The sequence below is a fragment of the Bufo bufo genome, chromosome 1, assembly GCF_905171765.1.
Source record: "Bufo bufo chromosome 1, aBufBuf1.1, whole genome shotgun sequence".
In the NCBI taxonomy this organism is placed as follows: Eukaryota; Metazoa; Chordata; class Amphibia; order Anura; family Bufonidae; genus Bufo; species Bufo bufo.
This window is the reverse complement of record NC_053389.1, coordinates 78,985,395-78,998,220: the sequence shown is the minus strand read 5'-3', so window position 1 is coordinate 78,998,220 and position 12,826 is coordinate 78,985,395. Positions and strand designations below refer to the sequence as shown.

Genomic DNA, 12,826 nt, shown 5'->3' with positions numbered 1-12,826 from the left:
TGCGGGCCAGTATCGATGTGTGTATACTGGCCTCTGTTACCTTACTCTGTGTCCGCTCTGTCTCTAGTTAGTGATCGGTCTTCTTCCTCTATGTGAATCTGTGGTGGCCGATGATCGAGTGAATATTCCCGTGCTTGCTGCGGAGTAGGACGGGCCTTCCTCTAGTCGGCGTCCCACGTGTGTAGCGCTGGATGCGCTCCGGTATTGCGCGGGCTTCTGAAGTTCTGGGTCGGGGGGAATGATCCAGAGAGATCTGTCGTTGCTGGAAGCGCTTCCAAGACAGAAGTAGTCTTTGTCTATGTGCAGATTTCTTTACCCAAACCCGTTTCCAAGTCTTCAACTGACTTCTTCCTCAGTGGTAATCTGCGCAGATCTCCCAGGATTCTTATAGTCGCTCCCGACACCATCCAAGATCCGGGGTGGATTTTGTTCAGAGTGCGTTAGAGCTGCGTTTTGTCAGTGATTCATGATTCATGATTCAAGGCCCCACAGCAGTTGGCGGTCTTGCAAAGTGCATTTTTATGAGGCATAGTTCAATCCATAGTATAAAACGTGGTATTATTATCATATGAAGAGTATCAAAAAAAATTAATAAAATAAATATATATATTGTCTGGAGTGGCAACAAAAGTATTGTAATCTAGAGTATGTGCCATAAAATGTCTCCTAGTATGTATATGGAGGTACGTGGAGTATGGATTTAGTGAGATACACCAGTGTGGGGATAGGGTAAATAGGGGAGGTATCTCCTCATATGTATTGAAGGTATATATCATTGCATTCAGTGATTGACACTTTTTTGATCAAAGGTTGTTCTATCATAGCTGCTGGTACTATAACCATATGTGTGGGAGGAGATGTGGTTAAATTCTTATGTTAATTAGAGACATACGTCTATGGGCGATAAATGGTGAACGATATCATTAGGTAGAGGTATCAAGTAACTTGAATGGAAGTTGGGTTCCCCATTGAGGCTAAGGGAGGCGCTACAGTTGCGTTTGTTTGGGGTGCGTTTTATCTGCTATTAATGTTTTATGTCCAATAGGTGTATTGGTTCTACCGATTATATATGGACTGGGGTTCCCCTGTATTGTGTATAGATGATTCAAAAACTAAACAAGTCAAAGTATATATTGGAGAGATGTCAGCGCTACACACGTGGAACGCCGACTAGAGGAAGACCCGTCCTACTCCGCAGCAAGCACGGGAATATTCACTCCATCATCGGCCACCACAGATTCACATATATGAAGAATACCGATCACTAATCAGACAGAGAGCGGACACCGAGTAAGGTAACACAGGCCAGTATACACACATCGATACTGGCCCGCAACAACTTTTCATTCATTTTTTCTGCACTGTGGTCTGTCTATTTTGCAATATAGACTGAAACATTTCTTCATAGGCTGAAGCACTTGTAACCAATATTGTGCACTGCATACCGAGCGTATCTACCGGGATTTGCTTTCGGCTAACACAGCATTTGCGTGTTGCACCATCCAGCCAGCCTTGTCTGGTGTTTACCTGATGTAAGCCTAATATTACCTATCAGAATCACACTGAATTTATTCTATTCATATTGAATCTGTTCACACCCATACAGGATAACCTAGTGCCTCAATTCAAGACAGCCAGTGCCACCGTGCTACAGTGCTGCCACTCTCTACACAGGGTCATTTGATGTGCAAACCAACACATCCATCTGATATCACTCCAGACCCACAGTACTGAGCAACTTATTTTTAATAACTAAACATTTTTCTAGCTACTGCTAGTTTTTTATTGCTATTCAAGTACCATTTTATTGTTGCTCATATGGTGTAAACCATTTTTTATTTTCTTTTAGCCTTTTAGCCTATGCTGTTTCCCCATATCTGAGTGCCAGTCTATACTTTCATAATTATCTTTTTGTCTCTGGATTTACCCCTTGCCTACTGTTCTGGCTATAGCTGTCCCTCCGGGCTGAGTCCCTGCTTGCCGATTACTATTTTGTACCTTGCTGGTCATACTGGCAGGCCTACATCTAGTGAGTTTGCACCAGTTTTCGCTTACCTTCCTCTGCAGACGTAACCTGGGTCCCTAGCAGCCAAGTCCATCCGACCTTGTGGCAGTTTCTGGAGAAGAACCAGGGGTAGCCTTAGCTTCCTACCAACCAGAGTGGTTAAGGAAGACTAGTAGCAGTTTATGAGTTTGCTGGCTGCGGTCCTGGACGGTGCTTAGTACTTCCTTACACCTGCTGCTGCAACAACCGCTCACTGTAACGAACTGTACTGCTCCAGCTCTCCAACCAGAACGCAAGCTGTATACTGTATTCAGTTTGGGCTTATGTCTAACTGGACGAAGTAAGTTTTGAGCAAGGAAAGGCCGTATTACCTCAGTCCTGATGCAGAGCCATAGCTAGGCCTTCTTTCTCCTTTTCTCCTGGGGCAAAAAACAAATTGGCTTATTTCTGCCTCTCCTAGAACTCAGCACTGGAGGCACATACCTAGGTTGCCCAACCTCCCCTTCTCCCAGGTATGTCCCTGTCTTTATGGTACCTCTTCCTGATGAGTGACTGTGAATTTCTGGGGACCAGGCCCATACAGAAGGAAAACACATGTTCTGGGTGGCTGAATCATCATTCATGCATTGACTGACTAGAGTTCCAGTGACAGATCTTGATTTTAAAAAATTCATAAGGAATGTAAACATGCTTGTTATAACCACAATACAGCTTTAAGGTAGAAAAGTATAGATATCAGTAACCAACTTTATTTATCCGCAGATAATGATTAATAAATTGTGATAATGAATTTCCACAGGAAACTGAATTGCCAGAAGAAATCCCAGAAGAGGCCAGTGAATATATCTTCTACAAACGAGATTGTGATGACGAAAATGTAACTTTTGAGTCATCAGTGGAGAGAGGATTTTGCCTTGGATGCAGTGAAGATGACCAGTGTCTGGTGCTAAAGCCTTATCTTGAAGATGAATTTGATGCATCTAAAGCATTCCTCTTGAGTAAAAATTCACTTTGTGTTTAGTTGGAAACAACATGGTGTAAATTCAACCTTAGCATATCTTTTAGTAGTTTTATTTATTGTTTTTTGACCTGCAGTGATGGTATATTTTTTTAATGTTTTTAGGCTCCAGCAAACCCGCCATTGATTGTCAGTTGCTTATTCAAATGTAGAAGTGTTTCAGCACTCACTAAAAGTAGCTCATTGATTGAGTCAGACCTCCACAAATCTGATAATCACCTATTTAATCCAAATTTATTTTACACCTTTTAAGGCACTGTAGATGTGGGCACCCTATTGTAAAATATTATCTGAATTTTATGGGGGAGATTTATCAAGATTGGCATTTCCATACGTCAGTCTTGATCCCATTGCACTGGAGTAGAGGTGAGCGAATCAATTCGCAGATTCGTTTTGAATCTCAGATTTTTTAGACACTGAATCGAACCCGAATCTTTTCTGGTTCAATTCGGACGAATCTTGTAAAACTGAGCCCAGCGCATAAGCAATCAATAGTGTTCTGTCACCACCAGGCAGGAGGAAATTGCAGTCAGTTGGGGCCAAGCAATAACCACAGTTTGCGGCGGCAACTATAAAAGTAGATACAGTTACACCTGTATCTTAGAAGATTCACTCATCTCTTCACTGGAGTCAGATGCGCCTAATTTATTATGAGGCAGATCCCTATCCCTCCATGCACCAGAAACTGAAATCTGCGCCAGCATGATGTAAACATGAGCTCTATTTTTCAGCAGTTTCTGGCATCAGTTATAGTAAATCCGGCAGGCCAAGCTAAGCCCCTCCTGCTAAACCTTTTTCTCACCACTTCAGAAAAGTGAAGAGAAACTTATAAACCCCAAAATACGAAAATTAGCAGCACTCTGGTTGTTTACCTTAAAGGTTATATCCAATATCCAGTCAGTGGACGTGCAGATAGTGTTAGGCTCATGCTTGTTGACCCCTGTACACACACTTAATATAAGGCAACTCCAACACTCCCGTTGTCTTCAATAAACTTTCAAGTTCATTCGCCAAGTATCAGCAACATTTCGACGTCAAAGACTATAGTCGAAATGTCGCAGATACTTGGTGAATAAACTTAGAACATTATTAAAGACAACAGAAAAGCTGCAGTTTCTATATAGCACAAGAAGCTTAAAAAGTCAGAAATTGTAGCGCCAATATGGCATGTGCCATGATATGCAAATGTTGTACCCCTCAATAGTGCCGTAAAAGCTTTTATAAATGTCCCTTCATGTTTCTAAACTATTCTAATTATTTTTTGTTTGGCACTTGCAGAATATTCTTTACAAGAAAGTTTCAAGATAAATACTGGGAAAAAACATCCATATAATTTCCAGAATATCCATGAAGACTTGCTTGTTGCTCACCCAAAAGAGTCCGCTGTCACTTTTGATTCAGTTGGAGATGTAAAAGGTATACTTAGGTCCAGTGTTGGTTTGAACATTGATGTGATTGGGAAATTTGATAGATTTAGCACTTTTCAACAAAAACTGAAAATCTAGACTAACGTTAAATCGGTTGTGTCAAGGGATATCTAACTGATCGGTGGGGATCTGAACACTTGGATGCCAATGATCCTGGAAATGTGGGTTCTCTTCTCTGCTGCATCAAATTGCACATGCACTCCGCCACTCCATTCCTTCTCTATGCTCTGTGTTCCCCTTTGCCTTGGCCAACAAGAGGACATGGTTCAGCAGCAAACATGGTTTGGCTTTAGATGCACCAAAATTGTACCAAAATTCAGTTGTATGATTTTACCATAAAGTAATCCACCCAATGTATGTCAGAAACTGTGACCAAACATTACATAGGTTGTGCCAAGAATCCCCTATACACAGGATAAGGGATACCTAACTAATCAGTAGGGGTCTGAACACTGGGACCCCTAAAAGTGGCCCCATGTTGTAGGCGGGTCAAATTGACTGAAGACGGGACAAACAAGTAGGCAGGGACAAGACAAGTTGGTAGGCCCTACAATACCATAGTGCAGCACACAAAACCGCCCCAGCAGAACCAAATAACACAGGGCAGCACAAAATACTGCCGCCCCAACCACAGAATTCAACTGTATCACTGTCATGAGGACGGTAATACAGTTGAGTTCAGGAGGGCACCTGTGGCCATTGAGCATCAGATCATTAGGTACCTGGCCTCCTGGGCATCGGCTCATAGGGAAATTTCCCTGGAGGGTCTATGGCCAATCCGCTCCTGCCAATGATCCTGGAAATGTGGGTTCTCTTCTCTTGTCCTAATGCTGCATCAAATTGGGCATGCACTCCACCACTCTATTCCTTCTATATGCTCTGTGTTCCTCTTTGCCTTGGCCAACAGGGGGATGTGGCTCAGCAGCAGACATGGTGTGTGATTCTACCACAAAGTAGGCCATCTAATATATGTCAAAAACTGAGGCAAAACAGTCCAACAGTGCACCAGATTTCTCATTCCGCTCCAGCCACTGTGAAAAATCTGGCATACTGTATGTTTAGAGAGTCTGGTCTATGCTTTGATTATTTAGTAAATTACTATTAGTAAATCAACCTCTTTGCATCGAAAAAGGTAAAGTCTGCAGCAAACATATAGAAGAACTCTGTATAGTCTGACAGGCACTGTGTATATGTGGTCACTCTCTGGTAGGTATCATATATAAGGTACTCTGGAAATAGACAATGAAAGTTTCTATTGACCCCAAGCAGAGATCGTGAAAACAGTGAAAAATAGTATGACTTGTGCGAGGCAGATATTTATATTGTCTAATAAGATTTAAAGCTTTAATTTTTTTTTAATTTTTTTTTACAGCTGAAAATACAACCTTTTATATGAATGTATACTCCGAGCTGGGTCCTAATGAGGGATTGCCAGTGACTATCAGCTGCAAAGTAGACGATAAGAATTACTTTCTGTGTGTAGACAGCGATTCCGTTATTCTTAAGGTAAGATCCAAGCCCATAAAATAGCTCATTGCTCTTTTGGCCCTCTTCTTTGATGAGTATGATACAGATGTGCTCTCCCTGAACATTTATCGGTACCTTAAAGGGGTTTTGCCACCATTATAAATGTATTTAAAAATAAAGTATACCCTATAAATAAAAATATCAATAAGCACATGTATTTAAAAAATATATATATTTAAAAATTTCCCCCCCTATGTTTACCTGTCCATTTCCTATGGTTACAGCCACCGCAGCAGTTACACTGCAGTGGCCGTGACTGCGCAGTTCATTCAGAACTGTTCTGTGAAGGAGACGGCTAGTCTTATTTACCATATTCTACGCCTGTTTTAGACGTAGAAAATTGTCTAAATGTAAGACAGCTTGGAATCTTTTACATTTAGAACTGGTGCAGGATGCGCTGAAGTTATGGAGAGACCTGCGCCTCTTCATAACTTTGGCGGAACCACCACCGCCGTCTATGGGCCTAAGCGCCGGTCTAAATATGCCCCTTAGTGAGGTAAAATTTTTATGTAGAAGTATTATCAAATAGATTGTGCCTATAAATTCACCAATTATCTTGTATACATATGTTAATGTGCTGATGTGACTATGACGAAGCCCCTCCCACAGCCTGTGAAATCTGAGAGAAAAGAAAACAGCAGTTGGGAGGGACAGTGAGAGTAAACTCACTGCTGGCAAAACCCCTTTAATGCAAATTTCCCTAAATGGGCAAGATGAAAAAGAAATAAAAACCTTTATACATGTACAGCACACCATTCATTGGCCATCAATCACTTTAGGCATCGATGTTGAAAAAAAGCATAAGCTTGATATATACTTTCTAGTTTTTTTACTGGATGACACTGCCGGATACCTCTGATGAATGGCATTTATTGGCCCTCCGTTGCCCATAGGCTGCCATATTAAAAAATATACTCAATGGCACTAGGTTATATCCATTTTGTATCCTGAAAATTTGGAGTCCTTAAATGGCCGTTTCGGGACTGCAATATTGATGACTTATTCATTAATATTTAATCTGTGGGAGTCCAACTCCTGGCACCCCAGCCGATCTGCTGTTTAATTGGACTGCTGCTCTCTGTAAGAGACTTCAGAACAACATGGTTGGGTACACTGGGTTGTGGCTGTGAATGGTACTGCATTGCTGCTTCTATTCACCCTCCAGGTCAAGAAAAAAAATTACAATAAAGAGGTTCTCCCATGATTAATTTAAAAAATGAAAATCAGACGTCATATAGTACATGACTCTTTCTGACAAAGCTAGAACCAGCCCTGTACCTCACATGGATCCAGAGATCTCCCCATTCATTGCTCTGCTAGATTTATATCAAGCTGGCGGCTCAAGGGGCGTGTCTTATCTGCTGCAGCTAAGAGGTGTCCATGCTCTCCCTATCACAAATCAGGAAACAGTTTAAAGATGAAACTGAGCATGTGCGGCCATCTCAGTGAGCAGGACAAAGAGATAAGGGAAAAAAAACATCAGGTGGTGCTATAGTTTTACATTTTATTGAATAACTAGCAGAAGGACCCAGCTTTGTACGGGTATATTTCATCTCGTTAAAAGATATCGACAGTATCCCCCCATAACAGTGAACTCTACAGCACCCCGCCCCTTAACACTGCCCCCCCACAGTGCCCCGCCACCTTAAAATGGGACCTCCACAGCAGCCCATCCCCTTAACTTTGACCTTCACAGAAACCTGCCCCTTTAACAGTGAGTTTCACAGCACCCCACCCCCTTGGCAGTGACCTCCTCAACGGCACATCCCTTTAACAGTGACCTCCACAGTACCCCTCTTCCTTAACAGTGACCTCACAGTACCCTTCTGCCTTAACAATGACCTCCACAGCAGTTGCCCCTTTAATAGTGGCCCCTGACTCCTTAACAGTGACCTCCACATTGTCTGCCCCTTTAACAGTGACCTCCACAGCAGCCTTCCCCCTTAACAGTAACATCCACAGGGAACACCTCTTTAACAGTGACCTCCACAGTGCCATGCCCCTTTAACCACCTAAGCCCCCCTAGCTTAAACATCCTTAATGACCAGACCACTTTTTACAATTCTGCACTACACTACTTTCACAGTTTATTGCTCGGTAATGCAACTTACCACCCAAATGAATTTTACCTCCTTTTCTTCTCACTAATAGAGCTTTCATTTGGTGGTATTTCATTGCTGCTGACATTTTTACTTTTTTTGTTAATCGAAATTTAGCGATTTTTTTTTTTTTTTTTTTTTTTTTTTTTTTTTTTTTCAGCTGTAAAATTTTTCAAATAAAACTACATTTCGATAAAATTTTTTCTCTAAATTTATTGTTCTACATGTCTTTGATCAAAAAAAATGTTTGGGTAAAAAAAAAATGGTTTGGGTAAAAGTTATAGCGTTAACAAACTATGGTACAAAAATGTGAATTTCCGCTTTTTGAAGCAGCTCTGACTTTCTGAGCACCTGTCATGTTTCCTGAGGTTCTACAATGCCCAGACAGTAGAAAAACCCCACAAATGACACCATTTCGGAAAGTAGACACCCTAAGGCACGGGTGTCAAACACAAGGCCCGCGGGCCGAATCCGGCCCGCCAGACCTCGTCATGTGGCCCGTGCAGCGAGCGAGCTGGCGGCGGCGGCTGGGCACAGGGAGATGAGCGCTTCCATTGTGGAAGCGCTCATCTCCAGTCATCTGTATCGCCGTCCTCGTGCCTGCTGCGGTAGGGGAGGGAGAGGCGTGTCCCTTTCCCTTCCTCTGATAGGCTGCAGGCACTAGGCCGGCAGCCTATCAGAGGCCGGCGCAGGCGGCGCGATGACGTCATCGCGCTGCCTGAGCCATACAGCGTGGGACACAGGCCAGAAGAGGCCTGCATCGCATCACTGACATGGAGGTAAGTATGTGTTTTTTTTTTTTTGTTTTTTTTTTGTTTTTTTTATTATGTCCAATACTTTTACTGGCGGGGGCTGTTATTACTGGCAAAGGGGGGGCTGTTATTACTGACACAGAGGGGCTCTTATTATTGGGGGCTGTTATTACTGACACAGAGGGGCTGTTATTACTGGCACAGAGGGGCTCTTATTACTGGGGGCTGTTATTACTGGCACAGAGGGGCTCTTATTACTGGGGGCTGTTATTACTGACACAGAGGGGCTCTTATTACTGGGGGCTGTTATTACTGGCACAGAGGGGCTCTTATTACTGGGGGCTGTTATTACTGGCACAGAGGGGCTCTTATTACTGGGGGCTGTTATTACTGGCACAGAGGGGCTGTTATTACTGGGGGCTGTTATTACTGACACAGAGGGGCTCTTATTACTGGGGGCTGTTATTACTGGCACAGAGGGGCTGTTATTACTGGGGGCTGTTATTACTGGCACAGAGGGGCTGTTATTACTGGGGGCTGTTATTACTGGCACAGAGGGGCTGTTATTACTGGGGGCTGTTATTACTGGCACAGAGGGGCTGTTATTACTGGGGGCTGTTATTACTGGCACAGAGGGGCTGTTATTACTGGGGGCTGTTATTACTGGCACAGAGGGGCTGTTATTACTGGGGGCTGTTATTACTGGGGGCTGTTATTACTGGGGGCTGTTATTACTGGCACAGAGGGGCTGTTATTACTGGGGGCTGTTATTACTGGCACAGAGGGGCTGTTATTACTGGGGGCTGTTATTACTGGGGGCTGTTATTACTGGGGGCTGTTATTACTGGCATAGGGGGCTATTATTACTGGCACAGGGGGGAGGCTGTTAATACTGGCACATGATTAGGGGCATCTACTGAGGCCACAAAGAAGGAGTATTTTATATGGGCTCTCTGTACAGTACAATTTTATACTGGGACACATGGTGGGTACTATAGGGAAGGGGGGAGAGGAGTACTATGGGGTCATCTACGGGGGACACTAAGAAGGGGTATTTTATACTTGCAAATTATGGGGGACACTGAGGGCATCTACTGGAGCATTTTATACTGGTACATTATGGGGGGCACTAGGAGAAAGGAGGGTGTGGAGCACTATGGGGTCATTTACTAGGGGCACTATATAGGGGTATTTTATACTGGCACATTATGGGGGCACTATGAGGACATTAGCTCAAATGGGGGCATTACAAGGGGGTATTTTTTGCACTGTCACATTATAAGGAGAATTATTACTACTGGGGGGGCATTATGGTGGGCTTTATTACTCCCCCATGGTATGACCCCCTAGTAGCAGCACCAGCCTCTCCCTGCTCTGCTATCCCTCTGCACCTTCTCCAAATACTTATTATGAAATCTTTCTCATTAGGATAAAACACCTCATCAGCTCCACCGAGCCCCCGGCCAAAGTGTGGAAGTGGCGTCCGAGATCCCCAAGGGCCAAGCAAAGTAACTAAGTTTTCCGACCCTTTGAGGGTGACCAAACTACTGATGCGGCCCCCGATGAATTTGAGTTTGACACCCCTGCCCTAAGGTATTCGCTGATGGGCATAGTGAGTTCATAAAACGTTTTATTTTTTGTCACAAGTTAGCGGAAAATGATGATTTTTTTTTTTTTTTTTCCTTACAAAGTCAAATTTTCCGCTAACTTGTGATAAAAAATTCTAGGAACTCGCCATGCCCCTCACGGAATACCTTGGGGTGTCTTCTTTCCAAAATGGGGTCACTTGTGGGGTAGTTAGTTATACTGCCCTGGCATTTTAGGGGCCCTAATGCGTGAGAAGTAGTTTGAAATCAAAATGTGTAAAAAATGCCCTGTGAAATCCTAAAGGTTCTCTTTGGAATGTGGGCCCCTTTGCCCACCTAGGCTGAAAAAAAGTGTCACACATGTGGTATCGCCGTACTCAGGAGAAGTTGGGCAATGTGTTTTGGAGTGTCTTTTTATATATACCCATGCTGGGTGAGAGAAATATCTCGGCAAAAGACAACTTTTCAAATTTTTTTATACAAAGTTGCCATTTGACCGAGATATTTATCTCACCCAGCATGGGTATATGTAAAATGACACCCCAAAACACATTGCCCAACTTCTCCTGAGTACGGCGATACCAGATGTGTGACACTTTTTTGCAGCCTAGGTGGGCAAAGGGGCCCACATTCCAAAGAGCACCTTTCGGATTTCACTGGCCATTTTTTACAGATTTTGATTTCAAACCACTTCTCACGCATTCGGCCCCTAAAATGCCAGGGCAGTATAACTAACCCACAAGTGACCCCATTTTGGAAAGAAGAGACCCCAAGGTATTCGCTGATGGGCATAGTGAGTTCATGGAAGTTTTTATTTTTTGTCACAAGTTAGTGGAATATGAGACTTTGTAAGAAAAAAAAATAAATAAATAAATCATCATTTTCCGCTAACTTGTTTTGGAGTGTCTTTTTATATATACCCATGCTGGGTGAGAGAAATATCTCGGCAAAAGACAACTTTTCAATTTTTTTATACAAAGTTGGCATTTGACCGAGATATTTATCTCACCCAGCATGGGTATATGTAAAATGACACCCCAAAACACATTGCCAAACTTCTCCTGAGTACGGCGATACCACATGTGTGACACTTTTTTGTAGCCTAGATGCGCAAAGAGGCCCAAATTCCTTTTAGGAGGGCATTTTTAGACATTTGGATCCCAGACTTCTTCTCACGCTTTAGGGCCCCTAAAATGCCAGGGCAGTATAAATACCCCACATGTGACCCCATTTTGGAAAGACACCCAAGGTATTCAATGAGGGGCATGGCGAGTTCATAGAAGATTTTTTTTTTTTTGCACAAGTTAGCGGAAATTGATTTTTTATTTTTTTTTCTCACAAAGTCTCCCTTTCCGCTAACTTGGGACAAAAATTTAAATCTTTCATGGACTCAATATGCCCCTCAGCGAATACCTTGGAGTGTCTTCTTTCCAAAATGGGGTTATTTGTGGGGTAGTTATACTGCCCTGGCATTTTAGGGGCCCTAAAGCGTGAGAAGAAGTCTGGAATATAAAGGTCTAAAAAATTTTACGCATTTCGATTCTGTGAGGGGTATGGTGAGTTCATGTGAGATTTTATTTTTTGTCACAAGTTAGTGGAATATGAGACTTTGTAAGAAAAAACAAAAATAAAAATAAATAAAAAAATATCAATTTCCGCTAACTTGTGCCAAAAAAATGTCTGAATGGAGCCTGACAGGGGGGTGATCAGGGAGTCTATATGGGGTGATCACCCCATATAGTCATTGATCACCCCCCTGTAAGGCTCCATTCAGAGGTCCGTATGTGTTTTGCGGATCCACGGATCCATGGATCGGATCCGCAAAACACATACGGACGTCTGAATGGAGCCTTACAGGGGGGTGATCAATGACAGGGGGGTGATCAGGGAGTCTATATGGGGTGATCAACCCCCTGTCATTACCCCCCTGTAAGGCTCCATTCAGACGCCCGTATGTGTTTTGCGGATCCGATCCGTGGATCCGCAAAACGCATACGAACCTCTGAATGGAGCCAGCCTTACAAGGGGTGATCAATGACAGGGGGTGATCAGGGAGTCTATATGGGGTGATCACCCCCCTGTAAGGCTCCATTCAGACGTCCGTATGTGTTTTGCGGATCCGATCCATGGATCCGTGGATCCGCAAAACACATACGGACCTCTGAATGGAGCCAGCCTTACAGGGGTGTGATCAGGGAGTCTATATGGGCTATATGTCATTGATCACCCCCCTGTAAGGCTCCATTCAGACGTCCGTATGTGTTTTGGGGATCCGCGGATCCATGGATCGGATCTGCAAAACACATATGGACGTCTGAATGGAGCCTTACAGGGGGGTGATCAATGACAGGGGGGTGATCAATGACAAAGGGGTGATCAGGGAGTCTAATATGGGGTGATCAGGGGTTAATA

At 43.3% G+C, this 12,826-nt stretch overlaps 1 protein-coding gene across 1 annotated transcript in view; it reads left to right on the top strand.

Annotated features, from left to right (window-relative positions):
- The window catches only part of LOC120996577, a 46,156-nt gene that overhangs the window by 19,643 nt on the left and 13,687 nt on the right, over positions 1–12,826 (top strand). The window contains exons 5-7 of the mRNA XM_040426580.1: positions 2,805–3,003; positions 4,302–4,439; positions 5,823–5,956. Coding sequence (XP_040282514.1) covers positions 2,805–3,003; positions 4,302–4,439; positions 5,823–5,956 — 471 coding nt within the window. The remainder of the gene's footprint in view (positions 1–2,804; positions 3,004–4,301; positions 4,440–5,822; positions 5,957–12,826) is intronic.